The sequence below is a fragment of the Cyclopterus lumpus genome, chromosome 14 (genome assembly GCF_009769545.1).
Source record: "Cyclopterus lumpus isolate fCycLum1 chromosome 14, fCycLum1.pri, whole genome shotgun sequence".
Classification (NCBI taxonomy): domain Eukaryota; kingdom Metazoa; phylum Chordata; class Actinopteri; order Perciformes; family Cyclopteridae; genus Cyclopterus; species Cyclopterus lumpus.
In genome coordinates, this window is record NC_046979.1 from 17,556,582 (window position 1) to 17,578,513 (window position 21,932).

The 21,932-nt window shown below is 40.0% G+C and overlaps 2 protein-coding genes across 2 annotated transcripts; one reads left to right on the forward strand and one right to left on the reverse strand.

Annotated features, from left to right (window-relative positions):
* Positions 1–394: 394 nt before the first annotated feature.
* banf1 (BAF nuclear assembly factor 1) lies at positions 395–3,019 on the forward strand. Its single transcript, XM_034551024.1, has 3 exons — positions 395–515; positions 1,417–1,581; positions 2,326–3,019. The coding sequence occupies exons 2-3, from the start codon at positions 1,456–1,458 to the stop codon at positions 2,470–2,472; spliced, it is 273 nt and encodes a 90-aa protein (XP_034406915.1). The 5' UTR covers positions 395–515; positions 1,417–1,455; the 3' UTR covers positions 2,473–3,019.
* Positions 3,020–3,995: 976 nt separating this feature from the next.
* On the reverse strand, positions 3,996–7,494 carry gng3 (guanine nucleotide binding protein (G protein), gamma 3). The gene is made up of 3 exons (XM_034550558.1): positions 7,300–7,494; positions 6,301–6,400; positions 3,996–4,831 (listed from the first exon to the last, which is right to left on the reverse strand). The coding sequence occupies exons 2-3, from the start codon at positions 6,397–6,399 to the stop codon at positions 4,703–4,705; spliced, it is 228 nt and encodes a 75-aa protein (XP_034406449.1). The 5' UTR covers position 6,400; positions 7,300–7,494; the 3' UTR covers positions 3,996–4,702.
* Between the last annotated feature and the right edge of the window lie 14,438 nt (positions 7,495–21,932).

Sequence of the window (21,932 nt, forward strand, 5' to 3'; positions counted from 1 at the left end):
TACTGAAATGCACTTTGACTAATTTAGACTCTTGCATTTATCTGAATGTCACCGCTTTACATGGATCCTTGATCGGTCTGTAGATGGGGAAAGGTGTATATAAAGAGTGCCATATTTTTTCACATCTATGCAACATTGGGTTATGTATTGATCCCATGATATAGATATTGAGTCTCATAAATGGATAAAGTAGGTTATTCAGTATTGGGTATGATATAATGACATCTTCAACGTTCTTTTAATGATTAAATATAAGTTGTTAGTTACCTGTATTGCAGGTAACAAGGATGGATCGATGGTAATCTACTTGTACTTGAAGCCTGTGACAGTTCAACACACGGCTGAGCTGCTTATCCTGTAAGTCAACGATCAGGGGTATAAATCACATGGGCCCCCGGTGACGTAAGGACGCAAGAAGCGGGCGCATTGCATTGTGGTCGCCGGTGCCTGACGGAAACAGAAACCAAACTACTCTCCAGCCATCTACGTATTCAGCCAGGACGGGGGCATAATTAGTAAGTTAATAATACTCAGCCACAATACACGTTGCTGTCATTGGCTGAAACATGCCGTAAACTAAAGGTAGCGCCGTGCGACAGTTTAACAGTATCAACGGCTACTTCAATTAAGTTGAAGGCGCCTAAATTGTGAGCTAACTACGCTACTCTCTCGCTTCACAGTGCTGACTTAATCGATAACGTTTTGGTGCGGATTATCACGTTTAATAAAGAGACCCTCCCCCCGGTGACAAGCTGCGGCGATGCGTCGGGAAATGACCGATAACGCAGTCTGACTAGTAAACGTTAGCTCCTTGTGCTACAGTTGTTAGCACAGAAATGCAATGCGCGCGCAAATCCTCAGTGGGGGAACCCTGAACCGCATTGTTGCTTTCTCAATGAATGTAAACACGTGCATGTTTATCCAGCGTAGTAGGTCATGTGTGAATACTATGCACACATTCACGTTATTAAAGTATTGATCGTAGTAGTAAAGCTTCTTTACAGCCCGCTTCGTGATCTGGCAGTTCATCGTACTGTATTTGACACCAGGTTAGACTCGAGTGTGTCCTGTCACGTGATGCAGGTTTCTTATTGGGTCTCAATGAAACCGACTGAGGAGGTTAAAGTAATGACGATTAAGCTTTAGCAGATACATAACACCCCCTTTACCACCAAAATGTCTCCTTTTCACATAAGTTCCTTAGACATGTATTAAAATCCAGAAGGTTTATTGGTTATCATGACACTGGCAGTTTATCCCTGAAGAAGAAGGTGGTGGTTAAAAGCCTAAGAAAAGGGGAAACACAATTATTATTTTATAAAAGTACTTTATGGAGTTGCGTTCTCTCTGAAGCATATATATATAATATAATTATTTTTATTTATTTTTTACATTCTATCCTCTTTGGTGTTTCAGATAAGTAGTTGGCGATCTTTGACCGCATACACAGCAGCCATGTCGTCGACATCCCAAAAGCATAAAGACTTTGTGGCCGAGCCCATGGGTGAGAAGCCTGTGACGGCTCTTGCGGGCATCGGAGAGGTCCTTGGCCAAAGACTGGAGGGGAAAGGTTTTGATAAGGTAATGGAGAGTTGATTTCTTAGCAATGTAAAAATGTTTACCATAAATAAAATGCACTGTCTACAGAGGGGGCTTATATCCTTGCCACAATAGTGGTATTATCACTATCTATTTAAAATCAATACAAAATAATAATTAATGTAAATGAAATGCAGCCTATTAAGAAATTCGGTCATATTAATTCAGTAATTTTCAGATCTGCTAAATTAGCTCCTCTCTATTGAAGTAACATGAACATTCAAGGTTGTATAATGTTGTAAATTTAAGTCACATAGAATTGTTGTCTAAAAGCAGTATTTTAAGCATGAACCAGTGTATGGTCGTGTTAACACTGGCCAGTTTATTATACTTGCAGTTTGGTTCAAATCAAGTGTATCTTGACTAACAAGCTATTCAGCTTTCTTTTCAGTTACTCAGAGAAATAACATTCACCGGCAAAAATAGCTTAATCCTAAAGTAAACGCAGCAAATAATAGAGCTTGCACAACATTTTATTAGGTGGGGTTATTTTCTTTTCCCTGTTATCCAACAGGGCCGTGTGGGTATCATTTAGACATATTTGACTGTGTGACAGGTCATAAGATCTATTCACATTGTACTGTAAGGTGTGTGTGTGTGTGTCAAGCATCCCAATTCTACATAATCATCTATTCTGGCAGTCATCACCAGACGACAATGTGGGAGATCTTGTGAAGCACGTATTCCTGTCTTGATCCAGTTTTCTGTTTTCATCTCCGTTCACAGGCGTACGTTGTCCTCGGGCAGTTTCTAGTGCTAAAGAAAGACGAAGAGCTTTTCCGCGATTGGCTGAAGGACACTTGCAAGGCTAATGTCAAACAACAAGGTGACTGCTTTGGCTGCCTTAAAGAATGGTGTGACGCCTTCTTGTAAAGCATTCAGCCATCGTTTTCTACTTCTGAAGTCCAAACTGTACATTACCTCTTCTGTGATCTTAATTCAATTCAGCTGCGCACTATATACTGACACTCTTCACACGCCTGAGGTTCTTGAAGTCAATTTATTATGAACTCCCCTCCCCCCTACATATTTTACACATGCCCGTCTCATGGTCTCTGCGTAGTAGGTCTAGACTAATACTTGCCAACTCTTTCTTCAAATTGACATGGTTTTAAAGTTGGGTAGAGAATCACAAAACGTGTTGTCTACTCGCAGCATTTAAACTTCTTTTAGTAAAAGCAAGAGTGTAGCAATAATGATGGCTCTGGTCCATTTATGTCCCCCAATAAGTCATACCACTGAGCCGGCATACGCATTAGCAGGACTAGGACACTAACTGGAAAGCAGGCTACAGAGGTGCTTTGGCCTGAAACGGTCCAGTTTTTGGGAAAAGGAAAATGCATCTCACGTGCGGAATATTACATTTGTCGGAGATCATTGAAATACTGCATGTACTTTCTATTAAAGGTTGAATTTGAAATTCTTTGTTCATCCATTGTTGTTCGTCTACTGGGGATTTACATTTCTTAAGCCAAACACGGCTGCTTTGTTCTATATTTAAACCGTTGCCTTCAGAATTAATGCATTTCATTTCTGCAAACATGTCTTACTGTGTAAAGTGGTGATTTACCAGTACAATCCAGGCTTTTTGTAATCAACTCTTGGGGTTCGTGCCCCGATTGCCTGTTTTTAAAAAAAAATTTTTTAAAGCCATTTTAAAGTTGCTAACAATTTGGCATCACCAACAATGTTTCAAGGATTTCTTGAAGGGCTGGATTGTTTGAAGTGTCTTGCTGAAGATGCGGCAAAACAAAAACAAAACCTCAACGTACGTTACCCTGGTCAAAGACTTCAACCTTTTTAAAATGTTATTACACAAACCTTTTACACTTCTTTTTTTTTTTTTTTATCTTGCAAATGAAGAAGCGGCTTGATCCGACCCGACCCCCTTAACGGTCTGCTCGTTTGAAACTGATGGGGAAAGTATATCAATAAAAATGCACATACAAACTCAAACGCTGTCAGAAACGTGTCGGTCTGTTGCTGGTGAGGTGGTGGAGTACGTGTCTGTTGGATAAGATGGAGGATACCGCTAAAGCATCCTCTACCTGTCTATTAACAGTGAAGAAGCTACTTAGTTTATGTCCAATAGAATGTATACGACGCTTCAGGAGAAGATGACCTCATTTATGATTCTGCAAATGCACCCAATCTGTAGCTTGTCTTTGACTGACTTCTAAACAAAAAGTAATTCACTGGTCTCAGTTTCCCGTCTCTAAATAAATAAAGTATGAGTATATCTTTTGTAACGCCAACACGCCTGATTTAGGTCACGGCTTCATAAGTGAGCTTGACACCATCGTCGATGGCTTCTAAATGAGATGCCTTAACGCATGCCGGTATAAAAGTTTCATTTTATTTTTGCTCTGATTAAACATAACATACACGCATCCGGTTTTAAAAACATGTTTTATTGTCATGTCCATTTAAAAATGATTTACATTATCAAATAATATCACACATGAGAAATTCTTTGCTAACGGGAGGTTTTATTTCCACAAATGAGCAAAATGCTAAAATCTTGATAATTGTACGCAGGAACAGCTGTTGTCTTGAACCGCCCACAATGGGGAAAGTGGCTGAGGAATACAAAATATATTAACAGGTGGGACGTCGCTCTTTAAGGACGATCTAAATGTTGGAGAGAGAATGAAGACCTCTACCTGGAAGTAAAGTGTTACTACCTGCACCTACAAGTAATCACCACATGGGAACTCCTCCATCACCTCTTGTCTTTTTTCTTTTTTTCCTCACTTACCAGATCTCAAATGTATGGACACTGAAATGTGTTTCCAAACAGATGATAGCTGTTTCTTAAATGTATTTTAGTCTTGTTTCTTCATAATAATAACAACTCTTTACTAATTGCTTTCAGGTTTAGTTTAACGTTCTCTTTCTTCTTCTTATTTGTTCTCCTCTCACATTGAGAAGGACGTCAGCGGTTAAAGAATTTAGTTCGAGACATGTTGTGGATTTTGTGTACTATGTACATCGGCAGCTTTTATGCAAGGTTACTACAGTACATTGACATCTTATTCAGATCAGAACTACTTATACACACTGTACAGTTGTACCGTGAATCGACAACAATCCCTGATTGGTCTCAAAGAAGAGCGCAGAAGAATTTCTTCTCCCTGAAAGGGTTCTCCGAGGTGGGCACGGGGGTGATGAGCGGGTCGTCACAGGAGTGCGTGTCGCAGTACGCCATCAGGTCGGCGGCCGCCTTTGATACCTAGAGATGAGGACGCTCAGATTTAGGGGACGGTTCATGAACATGGATTATTATATTCCATGATCTTATTCCATTTCCTCTGTTTCCCTGTGGTTTCATTATTCCCCTCGGCATTTGGATTCACACGTCTCGAGAAATTAAACTATATTCCTACATATTGGAAACCTTGAAGCTGGTTGTCTTTGTCTGCTGAAGTATATCTAGAATATATACACAATGTTTTGGTTTTTTTTTTCTTTACGTTCTGCTCTGTTCTCTTTTTTGTTGTTGTTGTTGTTGTTAAACCAGTTTATTCAGGGTGCCACATATTTAGCCAAGACAGATGTTATAAACCCCTCATGGAGATCAGTGTAATCAGTGTATTCCCCCAGTTTTAATGTTTTGGTCTGAGGTCCATATGCTTGTCATTATAAAGTGTGTGGTCGTAATAATATCTCACATAATTTGATAGTTTGGGCTTTTAATCCTTAGTCTGAATGTTTTCGTGTCTTAAATTTTGACAGCTCAGATTTGGCTAATGAGGATTAAACGAGTCAAAACCCTGACATTTATAGTTTCAAATGTTTCTCTATCAAAGATGCAAAGAAGTTGAGAATGTGTCTGGATGTAAAACATGCAAACGGGATAACGGGATGCTCGAGTGAAATATGGATTAATTTGAAGGAAACCAGATGTTTGGTATCACAGTGCAGCAGCGTACACCGGAGTCATCGAGCATGAGCACACAGATAGGCAGAGAAACAACGCAGAATCAATAACTCTGAGTTTGAGTGGAAAGTACACGCATCAGTACATAAGTAATTGGGTTTGCTTTGAATTATAGCAATTTTTAGAAAGAAGAAAACCTCTAGTTTTGCTTTATGAATGTACAACACATCTAAAGAGAATAAATGCTTCATGCTCTTTTTTCCCCCTTATGCTTTGCCAGAAGTGAAAGTAGCTGAAAACTGTCTCTAAAACCTGATATTATTAGCGTTTTAAACATACCGGTATATATTTAAATTGCTATGATTAGTTTTATATATTCACCAATGGATAGATGTTTTTGAACATCCAATGGAAAGCATTGACGTGACAAAATGTTTCATTGCTGTCATAACTAATTTGATTTGAGGCTTTCTGTCTCTTTTTAACCTGAGGGCAGGTGCAGCACTATCAATCGTGGGAGTCATATTCTAACTTATGATTTGTGTGGACAGGTACTTGACTTGCAGGGACATAGAAGCACTTATGAATTCAGTTTTGGGCACCAGAAATATCTGGACATGTATTGAGAGAGCAGGATTTATTTTTTTAATATTTCAGCTTTTTTTTAATGAATTCTAATTAAGATTGAGTGTGTTAATTCATCCACTGTGTTGTTCTTTTTAGTCATCACTTGCCTCCATGTTTCCCTTAGTCTAGCCCTGTTTAAGCGCATTCCACTTGTTATTTTTCATATCTGAATCTGAATCTGAGGCGTTTTTTACCTTTATCCTGCAAAAACTGGCCTCTATCTTCAGCTGCTCCACCAGCTTCCTGGCTTGGCCGACACTCATGGCGCTGTTCACCGGGGTGTCTGCTTTCATCCTGGCCAACAACAACAAAGCAGTGTGTAAGCTTCATGGACGGAAACACGTTCTGTAAACCTTTGCGTTTGTTTGTTTCAGTGTTTTATGAAATAGTTCCCTTGTAGCCCCGCTTCTCCAGGAAAGACTGATCCATATATCCCAGAAATACAATTCGTCACTTTGACTAAATGTATTTCTAAATAGATACAATCGTATAAATGGTGTTGCAATAATTTATGGTTGACACTATTATTTTCTATTCACACACTGATGGTTATTGATGGCAAAGTTAGCTTATCAATATGTGGTTCATCCAACTAACTCCAGTAAATGTGTGAACTAAGACAACATATAACGTACAGTATTATGTCATATGATAAAAGCTATATCGTATTGTGTATATATATATATATATATATATATATATATATATATATATATTTAAATATTATGGCAGCCTTGGCTGCAGAGCAAGCAAGATAACATGAAACAAGTCAGTCCCCAGTAATGCAGTATGAATATCAGTCAACATTGTATCGTAAAATCGTCACATCTGATCCATCATGTCATCTTATATTGCAACAAAAGCATATAGTACATTCTATCAAATGCTAAAAAAAACATGTTAACTGGGCCAAATGGTCAGATCTATTCAACAGATTATAAGACTAAGCACACAAATATAAAATGTAGACTGAAATAAGCACTGCAGACGTTGACATTCATGAAAATATGAACAGATGTGCAAATGATTGAAGAAAAAAAGAACGTGTCACAGATGAAAAAGGAGTAGGATGGATTGTCAACAGGGGGGAAAAAAACCGAGCAGCAAAGGAGCGAATCTATTTGAACCCTTCTGGACCTTTCTCCATTGTCTTTTTCCTCCTTCCATCTCCATCCACCCCCTTTTCTCCTTACCCGTTTGGTCGTCCTCCTCAGGTACAATCTTCCCCCCTCTTCTCTCTCTCTTTTCCTCTCTTTTCCTGCGTCTCTGTGACCCTCTTTAAGCGTACGTTTGGTGGTGTCAGTGTAGCCGGACCCCACCCCTCACAGACAGCAGCCTGGATGGTACCCTGCTCTATACAGTTCAGTGCACTGCAATCCATCCACAATGAGCCCTAGATGTGTGGTGGATGGATAGGATGCCCCCCCACCCCCCTCCCCTGGCAGTAAGTGGTACCTGCCAGGCGGAGGGAGGGGGAAACCATCGATGAGGGTTTTATTATGAGGGTGGATCGTACCATATCTGTGCCTGTGTGGAAATTGGGGCCAACTGATATCTCTCAAGTTTCAATCTCTCAGAGGGAATATGATGGTCTGTGTGGTGTGTGGTTGTGTTTTTAGTGCTAACAGATTCTCTACAGCTTGGGATGTGAACTCAAGTGGCCTGACTCATTATGTGTCTCTCTGCCTTGTGTAATGCCCTCCCTCTCCTCTGTTGCTATGGGGACTGCTGCAGTCTGGTTCAGGGGTTTACATCACTGTCAACATTGTGAAAGTCCTGCTGGCATTTGGCTGTGTTTGTGATGGCCCACAGATGAGCAGAAGGTCTGATTTCTTCAATGCTTTATTAAAACAGAGAATATTAAATGTCTCGGGCGTTGGTGTATTTTCGTCATTGACTCTTATGACGCTCTCAGATTAAAGACCCTAGATGATGTGTTTCTGACTCTGGGTGAGGGGAAAGGCTTCATAAGCACCGGTGTGGGTTTTATCTTAAGTGTTCAGTGGATACTGCTCAGAAGGACGGAGTGATTGCACTGGTTAGATACTCTGCTGAGATTATTGATTCCAACGTAATCAATAATGTTCACATTGGTTTAGTTTCTTGACTTGTTCTGCAATAACAAGCATTACAGAGGGAGACCAGGGCCCTGTACTGCATAGCAGGGTCAGGGGTCAGCAGGTAACCAGGTTTAACTCTGCGTTTTCAGTCCTTTGACGGAGGGTCACTTCTCATCTGGTAGATCGCTGTGATCACTGAAGCTGAACACCTAACTGATGATATTGATAAGAGATCTACTCGTGTGAAAGCTCCACCTACTGACCAATCAATGCTCTGTATGTGGATCTTTGGATAATACTACATAAATACTAAGAAGTCAAAGTCATAATTCAGACTAAAAGGAACACAATTTAATCAGACACATGGAAATGCAGACAGCTGGAGATAAATCGCTGAGTGTGTGAATGTGTGTAAATTAATAGATTTATAATATCACTGCTTCATAGAGCACGATACATCTGACTAACTACATGTGTGTATTATGTTAAATGAATCTGTGTACAACAGCATCTTAGCCTTATTCGTTCAGCTGTAACCCTTGCACTGTAAAACAAACGTGTGTATATATATATATACATATATATATATATATGTATATATATATATATATATATATATATATATATATATATATATATATAGGTAGGTATGTAAGGAGAAATGCATTTCAGAAGATCTGTACTACCCAGATTCCAGCCTTTCTGTAGAATGACCCAGCTACAACAGCATGAGTCAACAGTATGTGTGGAAGTTAATGTTGGCATTTTTATGCGCTGTTGCTGGAGCCCAATGTTTATAAAATTTTATTTTTAGGCTCTACACAGTTTAAATTTGGATGAAGTAAGTAATTTTTACCTCATCAGTTTTAGAATACTATGTATCTAATATTATTTGTCTGACAAAAGTCAGCTGTATAAATGATTGAGGACAAGTAATACACTTTAACAATATTGTATATGACCTCACCCAACAGTGACTGTATATGACTCTATATGACTTTTTTGTTGTGGGGAATTAAATGCAAAAGTATCAGCCTTCATTAACCGTTGTAAATAAATACAGTAAAACTACCGTAAACCCAGCTATTCTAGTATAATCCAGTATATAATAATACACTGTTCCATTAAATTAGAGTAGCTGCACCTTAAAATAACTGGCGTCTCTGCTGCCAGCATTTTACCGTGAAATTGTTGAGAGTGAAGTGACTCCTGCGGTCTTTGCTTCTGTGGCCTACTTCCAGGCAATCAAAACACTTTATAATAACCACACGCTATATAGCATTAGATAAGTACGAGTTAAACACTTAATTCATAATTTATAAAGCATTGGTTCAACATTAACACATTTCTGAGGGCAGTAGCAGAGACTCAGGAGCAGAGCAACACATGAGGTGAGGTGACAAAAAAAAACTCTCTTTACTTGAAAAAGTCACGCGAGGATCTCAGACTGGAAGGCGACGCAACACAAAGACGATCTGGTACAGAACAAGTCGACGCAGACTGAATACACAGGGGAACGAGACACAGGAGGAAACAATGAGGACGGGGCTTGCAATCACACAGGAGGCAGAGGATTTAGACATGCACCAATGGTTAGGGACTATGTTCACATGTGCTTTACAAACGTGTTTTAATACTGCAATCCATGATTAATTCAGTGACTGACAGACTGAGACAGAGACTGAGTGACTGACTGACACTGACTGCCTCTAACTGCTTTGGGTGCAATACGCACACAACACCCTGACCAGCTCTGCCACAGACTTGTCACCCTTCCTGTGCACGTATGGGTTTCAGCCCCCTCTGTGTTGGAAAAGGAAGTTTCCTTCCCTTCAGTCAGACCTGGACAAAGGCCAGAGCAACCCTGCTTTGGTCTGCCGACCGCTTCACCACAACAACTAACCGACACCGCACTCCAGACCCATCTACTAGGGGAGGCAGAAGGTGTGGTTGTCGACCTGGGACCTACCCTTGCATTACATTACATTACATGTCATTTAGCTGACACTTTTATCCAAAGCGACTTACAATAAGTGCATTAAACCATGAGTCCAAACTCAGAACAACAAGAATCAAGCAAGTACAATTTCTTCAATAACGTTAAACTACAGAATACTATCCGTAAGTGCTACTAAAGTGCTAAACAACAAAGTGCTATCGGTAAGGGACATTTAAGTGCTTCTAGAGTGCTACTACGGCTCTACCTTCCCTATTCAAGGTATAGTCCAAGAAACTGGGCCATAGATTCATCGGGCCCTTCGAGATCGAGAGCATCATCAACCCTGCTGGTCCCGTCAGGCTCCCTTTTCGGACAAACCAGCGACTGAAGTCTTGAAAACTTTTTCATTTTGGGGAATTTATCATCATTTTAATAATAAATACAGTTATAATAATATAATAAGAAGAGTTTATTAAAATCAGGATGAGGTGTTTGGTGAATCCACTAAACACATAGTTAGATAGACCTTTGATTATTATTTTTTTTCTTTCTTTTTCTTTCCTCCTGTAGCTGATCTTAACACAGTTTACCAGTTCTAGGTACTATTCAGTAATATTGTTAATTAAAGATTAATACACTCCTGTGAATTTTCACAACAATATGTAAAATATATAATTGATTTGTGTAAATGAAAGGATTGTCTTCTAGTTAATTGTAATAAATTCATGGCGATGTAAGGTGGTAATGAAAATGTACTTTTTCCAGCATGATGTAAACATCAGAGAGCAGAGATCTGCACACGCGCTCCATGCTCTGCTTGATCTCAACACGTTGGCTTTTTATTGTGTTTAACTGACCCATTTCAATCTGTATGACCTTGCCAGGGACTGCAGATGAACCTCATGATGCACAGCAGTAATATTTGGATGCATAAACTGCGGCACAAGGACTCCCTCTGCTGGATGATGACGGCATCGCTCATCTGCAAAGTCCACCGTCACGACAAGCTGGGCGATACCAGCTCCTTTGGAGCGACACAGTGAAATGCAATGACCAATATTAATCTGGTTTACAGAAGCAGCAGACTGCAATACAACATAGTTCACTTTACAGAACATTTAAGGAAGGTCATCAAGTACAAAACCCATGACACCTTCTCAAGGCATGAGTTGAAAAGCCTCATTCATTTTAATTGTTGTGAAATATTTGAAATATATATGTATATGTCGCGGAGATACACAAAACCACACGTCCGTTGCAGCTGGGGTTAATTACACCACGCCCCCACTCCACCCCCTCTGCATCTGAGCCTAACCACGCCCCTCCTCCGCAGTGACTTTTTACCAATCAGTTGCAGTTTGATGTTGAACATCATGTGATACTTTGGAGCTCCAAATGCATCTCTAGTTGTATTTACTTTTATAGTCATATGTTTTTAGTAATACATATTTGGCATCCCACGTTAGTTAAACATAACTTAAATTAATTTAAAATGATATTTAGAACATACGTACATACAAACACATATAAGTCATGTTAATAGAATCTATAGACTGTAGTGTTCTACATCATTAGGTCTTTTTTCACACATGTTTTTTCTTGACATAGGAGCAAAGGTGCAGGCAATAACATAAAAGATGTCTCTGCTCCATGTGTGCCCTCAATGGTTCCCAGTATATGCATTCACAACACCAAGGCATGACACTGCACAGGTATAATCAACAACGTTTATCAATGGCTGCGGTCCGTTTAGTTGTGCAACCAAATGAACAAACCAGTGTATAACACGTGATGAATGCCAAATAACACAATACAACACATCTGTAATCAAATAAAATGACATGTCAGGAGTTTGACAGAAAGAACATCTTAATTTAAGGTCCACTTAGTAGCTTTTCTGGAGCTTTAGGAGCATCTTGAGGTCCTCTTCATGATAGAGTTTGCTCTGTTGTCAAAGTTCAAAGAGTTGACAGTTCTGGAAAAAGGAAGTAATTGAACCTTCAATATATTTGGTTATTAATGCATAAGTGAAACTTCTTGAGACACATGATTCTGATGATTCTGAATATGTTTTATCATTCTTGTTAATACATTGTGAACGCCTCATAGATGGGTTGACCATTCACCGTTCATCATTAATAGCCAATTAAAAATGTCTTTATTTCTGCATACAGCTGGGTTACAGTGTATTAAAAACCTTGTTTGTTTTATATACTGCTATATTGTTATGACTTGCAGAGAAGTAAATGCTCTCCATATGCACAACATTTAACACTTTCTAAATGAACTGCCAGCACAGAATAATAATGACATACCCTGTGGCTGTTTGTATAGCAGCTATCGACTGTCACTCGCTTTGAGAATTGTTTTTATGGACATTTATTTCATGCATTGCTCTTCTGAGCAGGTTGTTCTGCTGCAGTAATTTATAACCTGGTTTCAGGCAACAAATCTAGTTTAAACCCATATTAATTAATTCAGCAGGGACCGCCAGAGCCCAGTTTTAATCCTTGTGATTTATTTTTTTTGTCCTGGCACACGCTCTGAAAAACAGTAGCAGCAGGTACAACTCAGTACATGACTCCAAAGTGTCCAAAACACTCCCCAGATGGTCCCGAGAACTCCTGTTTCATCTCTGCAGGTTATGGTCAGGTGTAATTAGTGTTGGTGCAAATAAGTCATTTAATAATATGGTGCCATGTGTAAATGAGCTGTGCAACCCCAATTTATGATACACGAAAAAATGGTCTTTCCAAAATAAGAGTGCAAAATGCTTTATACATAAATCCATCAATGTTTTCAGCAAAACTGTTGGAATTTTGATTATGAACTCTACTATAAATATTCCAACTAATTAACACTTAGAGCATTTCTTTGTATTTAATTAATAATCCTAATTAAGTTGAAGTTAATTACTGTCATAGCACACGAGCCTTCAAGTCTGGAGGCCTCAATGCTGAGAAGCAGCCTCACTTGATTCAAATCTCGCTTGATAAAAATATAAAGTTATATTCTGTGACGCAAATACAAATCTAAATTTGACAGATTTTAAGTGACTAGACAGTTTGATTTGTCTCATACAATAAACGGAGAAAGAAACCATGAAGCTCTCTTGTTGTCCACCTGTGTCACGCTGTCAGATCATCACCGCCCTCTCAAATAACACTTGCGTCACCCGGTCAACACATTGGTGACATTTTGAATGCAGTTCTCAGCCTCCAGGTTGACGTCAATAAATATTGAAACAATGTTGATTTTCATTTCAACCCATTTGGACCATTGATTCCATGATTGGCTTACGGACACTGGAATACTGGACGGGTGTGAAGCTCAATGGTAAGGTGTTGATATTGAAGAACAAAATGCATGCTGCATTACGTGTGTGACTCTGGGCCATACGCCTGATGCCCGGGGGCTTTAACAGCTGCTGCATCTCAATATTCTCCAGAATCGAGTAAAACGTCCACTGTGATAACCAATCATGCAGCAGTGGCTGATGAGCTCTTGTGTAAACGACTGCGCTTTGATTGTTCAGTAAACCGGTGATGACAGACACATTTCTTTTAAATAAATGACATGTAGTGAAGAGATGATTTACACACCATAACCTGCGTTAGAGATGACAACAGATTTGCTCGCAATTGGGATGCAGGTGTGTGCCAACAGAACGTTACTATGGAAACATGGAGGATGATTTCCTTTGAGCTAGACGTCACCAATTGTGTGTATTATATTCAATTAAAATCCAAGATTTATATACATATGTTATATGTTGAGTCATGGGGCATGAATTCTGTGTCCACACGATTAGTTTCATAATTAGATTTTTGCAAACGGACTTATTGGTGTCAACGTGTTTCCTTCATACTGATGTATTTTGTCTAATACGTTTGGCCAGTGTGGTGGAACTGAGGCTGATGCGAATGCCATGGTTTGACACCGATGTTGGTATGATTGTAGGTGCAAATAAAAATGTTGACCTGATGTTAGCGCGAGATGAAAAGGTATCACCAAAGTTAGATCATCCTGAGAGGAACAAACTTCCATGGCAACCCAATATGTGAGCCTCAGTGTGGCGCTAGAGGAAAAGTCAGGGGATCAACAAAGTATGTTAATCCTCTGAGGGCCAAGAAGGTCTGTACAAACTTTCTTGATAATCCATCCAAAAGTTGAGATATTTAAATCCGGATGTGGTGGATCGATTCAGGCACAGTGACATTGGAAACACGGGAAAACTCCAGATGACCACTTGCACTGGGATTTTCAAATTTGCGGAGTCAATATGAAATACTAGTGCTCACAGTTGCATGCAGTCAGCACAGTCCTGCATCTCACTGCTCGTGCTTTTTAGTCACAGTGGTTATTGCCAGGCAGCGAGTTTGTTTTAACCTCTCTCACTCATCGATCCGCCCCGGGTGCTCAATCACACAGCTGTGAATCCCAAACGAGCTCTTATGTCACGATGGGCAAAGCAGATCTGGGTGGGGTGATCATCTGAATCATCAATTGCAACTGGCCGTTTGTATCGACGGTAATGTAACTGCTCAATACTTTCCAAATAGACACTCCTGACTCCATTCAAAGAGTGCTGGTGATCTGTCGGCAGAGTCGGCTCCGGCCTATCACGGCGCACGCTGCTCATTGGATGTTTGAGTTCACCAGAGCTCTCAGTGCACTCAGGAAAAGACAACACGAATAAAAACAACAGACTCTCGGGAAGTGTTATTTTCTCAGTTTTTTTTGTTTTTTAATGAAAAGAGCCAGTTCCAGTGTGTTTACGAGAAATTAACATGGAGAACAACTTCACAATCCAGCCATCAGGTTTTTGCACTGCACACGTTAGGATGCTACTACGGTAAAAAACATTTTGGATCATATTCAGCTATAACCAACAAAAAAAAAGAAGACGAGACAGCAATTAAATCACTTGATGGGAAAGCTTCAGTCAACGCAGGAACCAGATCAACCAGAGCTGCTGCTGCTAATCAAACATGTGAGGAATGGAAGAGAAGGTTCATGTGTGAACTGCGTTTATCCAGAGAGCACGTCCTCAAACGTCTTCGTGCAGCTCGCGTGTCCGTGTGTTGCACAAGTGGTCTCCCTGGCTGGGAGTTTGACGTCATCGAAGTAGAGTCACATCTAAACCGTGATCACTTTTCTCGTCGTCTACATCTTTCTAACGCCACGGGTTAGATGCTCTAAACCCCACTCTTCTCTGGAAGGAAGGTCTGTGTATATTTGAGACACTCATCTTGACACTGGCTGACTTGCTACAGATTCTCTGAATTGTATTTCAGTAAAACTTCACATTTTGCATATTATTTAGTGCTACACAATGCTTTTTTTGGGCTTTTATGTCCGAGATCAACTCAAGGTTTATACGGCTCAACACCCATGTACGATTACAATATATGTTGTTGTATAATGAGGCCCATTAAACTCCGTCCAATACATGTACTGTGTACTGTAGATGCTACTGGATTTAAACAGGTTTGTTTGTCGCCACTCAAAAGATGACACGCAGTTTGACCTTAATGAGCGCAAATCAATTGAAATCTTGCAACTCACACTTATGCATGTTGTATCATAATTATGTTAATATGAGCAGTAGAATCTCTGAAGTGTGTGGAGCCATATTGCAGGCTTATGGCTGTACACATGTATTTATTTAACATCTTGATTCAGTTTAGTTTAAATGACAAAAGCTTTGCAGGGATTTGGTCATGAACCAAAGTATTGGATATACAGACCCATTTTGACTGGCGCTACATGAAATATATTTTTTACACATCATCTTCTGGGGACCATGAAGGCTTGCATCAAAATTCATGGCAATCCATCCAATAGATGTTGAGATATTTCATTCAGGACCAACGTGGTGGACAGACCATCATTTCCATCCCTAGAGCGACATCACCAACTTGACTAAAAAAATTACCTAAACACTTAAAACTTATCTTAATACTGCTCATATCAACACCGTATATAACACAGAGTAACATGTGATAAAAATGTGCATTTTGTCAAAAGTTCAGTTGCAGGATTCATGTTTTACCTTAACAGCTTTGGAGCTGTTTGACCCTCGTACGTTTTCTGATAAGACTCTAAATTTGTGCCAAATATTCCTGTGGATGGACATTTACTCGTATGCTGCAACATAAGTCAATCATGAAACACAAAATGAACAAAAAAAGCAACGTCACAGTTTTATTGACCCCAGTGAGCGATGCGATGGGCTGTTAGAAATGCGTTACTGCTACATTTGACTCTCCCTTTCCTTTGCGTCATGCATTTAAAGGAAGACCAACCGGAACAGATCCTGTTGTTGTGCACACACTCTGAGATGAACACACTGCACACAGGCAGCACAATAATAAAGCCTGGATTGAATTAGAACAATATAAGCAGGGCCTCTGTATTCAAGCCCACTTTGCAACGGTCACCTTTAGCGATATTCACCCCTTTGCATCGGCCAAAATACAAAATCAAAGTCCTTGTGATATAGCAGCATCGTATTAGTCACAGTGCACCTCAAATAATTATGAAGAGTATAGTCTACATTGTCTAAATACAAGGACCAGTTATTACAATATGAAAATATGACATTTGCTTCAGAGAAACAATCCATCATGAAAAGGAAGAGCATCACAGGTTAGATAACATGAGTCTTTTGGGTCTCTGGAGGCGGCGGGGTGAAACAGCACAGCATTACTATGATAGTCGTACCTGAAGAGTTCTTACCCCCGTTAGGAAGGGAGGAGGTGATCTGCTTTTTTTTCTTCTTCTTCTTCTTCTTCTTCATCGTCATCATCATCAGTCTTATGAATCAATAGCCTTGAATTCAATATTTGGTACAGGAAATAACACAGTGTTTAAAAATTAGCGATAAAGTACAAACTGGAATAATTAAGTCCCCACGAATAAGCGATGCACGGATATACAATGTTCTCAGAAGCTCGTCATACAGACTGTAACAACGTTTATATGATTTAAAGAGGAAATGTTCGGTAGCCTTCGATGCGTGTCCCGAGTACAAATGACTCAACTGCACAGCAAGTCCATACAGCCCGGAATTAAAGAAATTGCTTCGACAGCCATTTTGCATATAAAGTCTGTATAAAAATCAAGGAGCAATAGCAACAGGCCCTCTTCACAGGTAAATACGACACCTACTGTGAGCTGAGCTGGAGAGACCGGAGGAGAGAACAGCATGTTTGGTTGAAGTCTCTCCAGCTGAAATAAAGGCGAGAGGTAAAAACAGGAATGCGGTATGTTGACCCACGTTGACCGAGGTCTGATAACAGTGACACCGGAGTACTGCAACACATCCAGATCCTTATTGTCGCTGCACAGTTGGAAGATGGCGTTCTGTGCAAACAGCCTTTCATACAAAACAAAGAGTCATGTAAAAAAAAAAAAGAAATCTGTCAATACGTTTGTTTACCGAAACACGATGAAGCAGTTTGGACTGTAGAAAAATATATATCGCCTATTTAAAAATCACTTTGACAGAAAATCAATCCAACAAGTCATAAATCTAGAACGACAACACGGGAGGACCAGATTACACGGGGCGAAACCGAAGGCATTTTGGTTGTAGAAACTTGGAACAGGGTATTTTGCTCAAATCTGGAAAAGGGGCAACTGGAATTTGGTTAAAATGTTTTAAGACTTAACAACAAATACTCATTAATCATGTGAACTCTGGACTCAGGTGTAAAAGTGTGCATGTAGTCGCGTACACTCAGTTTGATTTGTCCGTGTGTTTATGGACTATAGACCTTCCTCCTTTAACCTAATGTTTGGTCAAGTTAGTTTTAATCTGAAAGAGATGTGTGCCGAGTCCCTGGACTACCCTGAACACCCAGGTGTCCCTGTCAGGCCAAACAACCAAGAGAAGACAACACAAACAAACTAAATAATATACAAGTGTACCCTCTTCCTTCACCTGAATCTTTCTGTCATATATGACAATTGATGCAATCAAAAAACAAAAAAGATTCTTCTGCAAACGCTAGTCATTAAGTACTGCCTATTAACAGCATTATATTTATGTGTATGGCATTAGTTTAGAAAATGTGCAAAATAATTCTCATCCTTTGCTACCAGATAAGAAAACATCAGTTATCCACGAATCACTGATTCCTCCCAAAGAGTAAAATAACTGATATATATTATGGAGTTTTAACAGTTTGCTTTGGAAAGCTGGATGAACTGCAGATTGTATGATATTGTTTCATACTATTTACAGCCCTACATGTAAGTCTCTCTCTGCACTGGCTTTGTATATTAAAGTTGATTTATGAGCCAGAGCTTTGTCACTGTTTTTTAAAATATTTTAACTACTCTCATTTTTTATATGTTCCTATGGCCAGAGAGATGTTCTGTTTTAAGCTTAAACCATGCAGGTGATTGAATGTGTATTGATTAGGACCTTAACAATACAGTGGAAGAGTTGTGAATAAACATTCTCCAATCAAACCAAAGCCTTCCCAATAACAGCAATGCATAGTCACAAGGGACACAGGTAAGAAGTACAGTGAGGACAATAAGGCAATAGGACAGTTAGGAAGTAATGAATATCAACCAATCAGCTATCAGACATCACCATCTCTAAAAGACGGTGATGTTTTTTAACTCCTTCACAAAGGTATCACCATAATGAAATATGAAGTAGGCTTTAAGATTGTTCATGACGTAGGTTAGATAGGATACGCCATGAAGCTAAACTATGTCGTCCCTTTCTGGTACTGTGGGTATTAACACGCGTAATGTGCCACAGGATGTTAAATCAAATAAAAGATGATACTTCTAAGCAGTTTGTCTCTGTGTTCCCGACCACACACATTGAGGAGGATGTTACATGTGGCCTCTTCCCTATTACTGTGTCGTCTCCAAAATCAAACTACCATGTGCTTTTTATATTCAGAGAAATACCTGATGCTAAATACCAAAAAAGAAATTAAAAAAAACAACTAAATAATATATTTCCCTTGTGAATTAGCCCAACAAATAAATTCTGCACAGCTGGAGAAGATCTGTTGTTTTTAAAGCACAATATATTACCGCAGGACAGTACCTGCCAACCAACACCTGCGGTCAAATATACTGTAACTCATAGTGTGCATAAATCTCTGAAAGTACTGTTGAGTTGTGGTTTCAGCTCGGCAGTAAATGTGTGTATAATTAGCTTATTATAATGTATTAACCCACGTATTAAATGGAATTTGTTTTTGTCCCACAAATTACTACAATTATATTGTGTGTTTTATAACTGTAACCCTGTGAGTGCACAGTATTGTTTTACACTTACAATACTTCTTTTCTTTTGCTAATATTCCGGCCGCTGCACTGAACTGAAACCATTCTTATACATTTCCATGAGCTGTTTGGCCTTTTTGCAGTAAGTTTCTCACGTTAATGCGGCTCACGTCCCTAATAAGTTCATACCCCTACGTATATTGCACAGTTTCCAAATAGAAAAAAACATATACATTATAAAATTAACCAAAAACAGTGGCTGAGGTCTGTGTCGTGAATTCTTCTCATCTTCATGGCAATTCAGCCGGAGATACTGGAACAAATGCATGGAAAGTAAAGTGTGTATGAATAACCTTGTTGCTACATGTGGTGGAAACATCAGAGTGGTGTTGCAGAGGAAGTAGTACATTACCAGTGAACATTTTCCATGTTTGCATATCCGTTCTGCATGCGTTTATGATTAACGGCAGCACAGCCATTGTATCTCCGTTTGTGGCTGTGAATGTAAACGATGGGAACAAAAAGAAAGAGGCAAAAGAAAAAGAAAAAAACAGAAACGAGATATCTGAGAGTAATGTTAGTAGGTCTGTACAAAATATTGGCACGTAATCTTATAAACAGTATACTGATGAAGCATCCAGTCTTTTATCTCATGTTTCACAGTATTAAAAGTGCACTAACTGCTAAACACCACCCTTTTCCCATTGTAATACGTTGCTCTGCTACAATGTGCTGCATCTCTTCCGTTACCGGCAGTAACACAGACGCGCTCCTGACCTTCCTCACACCTGCGTCTCCACACCGTTAAGCTTAGGCATCAGGATGCGAGGAGTCACGCCGGAGTTGAGGTCCCTCTCGAACTCCAAAAGCTGGCCCATGAAGTTTAGATTCGGGGACACCACTGGACGACGACTCCGCACGTATTTGTAGGCATCTGTCATTGTCATGAGGGTGTGCTTCATAAGGTAGGCGATGACGATGGTTGCGGAACGGGACACGCCCGCCTGGCAGTGTACCAGCACTCCCTGTCCACTCTGATATGCCTCCTCTGTGGATGAGAACAACGAAACGGATTTAGAATTGAACAGAATAAGAATGAAAGCAGTAAAAACTGGCTAAAACGTCACACGCTGAGAATATAGAAAGTATCGTAACTGTCCGCCCCATCTCGAGCTGAGTTAGGGGTATCCTGTGAAAAGCGGCAGCTTTTTTTTGCCGACGTTCTCTGTCTCTCGGGGCGCAGCTGCAACATCCCTTGTTCTTCTGCGTACAGTGACATGACAGTGACGATGCTGGAGGCACGGAAATACAGAGTGCTCCTTCAGCTTTGGAAGCTGTGGGGCGCAACGCCTCTCAAAAAAAACGTCCTTGTTCTCTTCGCTTGTGTTTTGTTTCCAACAGCGAAAATGGCATCCCCAAATATGAGCGCAGAGGATGTTACTGACGGCGTTTTTTACAGTGTATATCATTCTACAGTGTTTTGGCTGGCTCGGGTATTACGATGAGTTTACAAGGCATTTAAGCCTGCTTTAGTTTGTGTAAGGAAGCAACTTGAATTAGGAAGGTGTACTGTTGTATTTATCAGTTGTGAATTTATTTTGTTTATTTATCAGATGCAGTAAACTTGCGCATCTTGGTACATGTAGGAACAGCACGACTCGCTTGATCGCCCAATGTCACACTCACTGGGGAATTCTTAAAACAAACATGCATCTAGCAAGCCCTATGATATATGTGTATTATTACATTTTCAATAAGTAATTCAGCCAGTTTATAACTGAAATGTAGGCAATCAGCGTGCATCTTTCTCCTTGTGAACATCTTTTAAACTATAAACTAGTATTGATCAATAGTCCTTCTCAACATTTCATTCCATACGCCACATTTTTTGATAAACACAACAGAGTTCTGTCACTAAAGAAACATGTCTGAAGGTGAATCTCCTCTACCACATTGCAGGCGGCATGAGCAGAAAACGATTGATGTTCAAATGTGATCAGATTGCAGATCAATGCAGTCTCTCTCCTCCAAATGAACTCACGAAAAACAACCACATGAATCTCACCAATGAACTCAAAAACCTCCTCAAAGTATTGGCGAAGGTTTTGCTTGCTGTTATCGGTGGCCGGCAGCCTTTTGTAGCGCAGTCCAGAGTTGACGTGGTAGAGGGGCAGGTGCGTGGTCACGTTGACCACGAAGCCAATGTTGAGGCGAAGCAGCAGGTCCAAGTCCTGGGCGTCTCTCTCGTTGCCTAGAAACAGGAAGGGCAGGATAGGACTGACCACGGCGTTCTCCGCATCAGGAGTCATCGCGGTCTCATCGGACAGAGAAGCCGGCAAAGAAGAGGACAGCGGCAGAGAGAGGTGCACTGGAAGAAGACGAGACAAAGAAACACTGTGAAGAACAGAGCCGCAGGGCAAGAAATGACACAATTAAGACTTTAGAAAAATGTGCAGGGAAAAGAAAACTAACAAAGTAAACTGTGACTGAATCACCAATGATCCCTGATTCAAAACTGGGTCAAAATAGTCAGAACGCTAAGTATCAGTATTATTTGGCCAAAAAA

Bases quoted from the DNA above. Each gene is read 5' to 3' on its own strand.
- banf1 (XM_034551024.1), top strand. From the start codon at position 1,456: ATGTCGTCGACATCCCAAAAGCATAAAGACTTTGTGGCCGAGCCCATG. The intron at 1,582-2,325 runs GTAATGGAGAGT...CTCCGTTCACAG, and splicing joins AGGGGAAAGGTTTTGATAAG to GCGTACGTTGTCCTCGGGCA.
- gng3 (XM_034550558.1), bottom strand. From the start codon at position 6,399: ATGAAAGCAGACACCCCGGTGAACAGCGCCATGAGTGTCGGCCAAGCC. The intron at 4,832-6,300 runs GTAAAAAACGCC...CCTCATCTCTAG, and splicing joins CCAGTTTTTGCAGGATAAAG to GTATCAAAGGCGGCCGCCGA.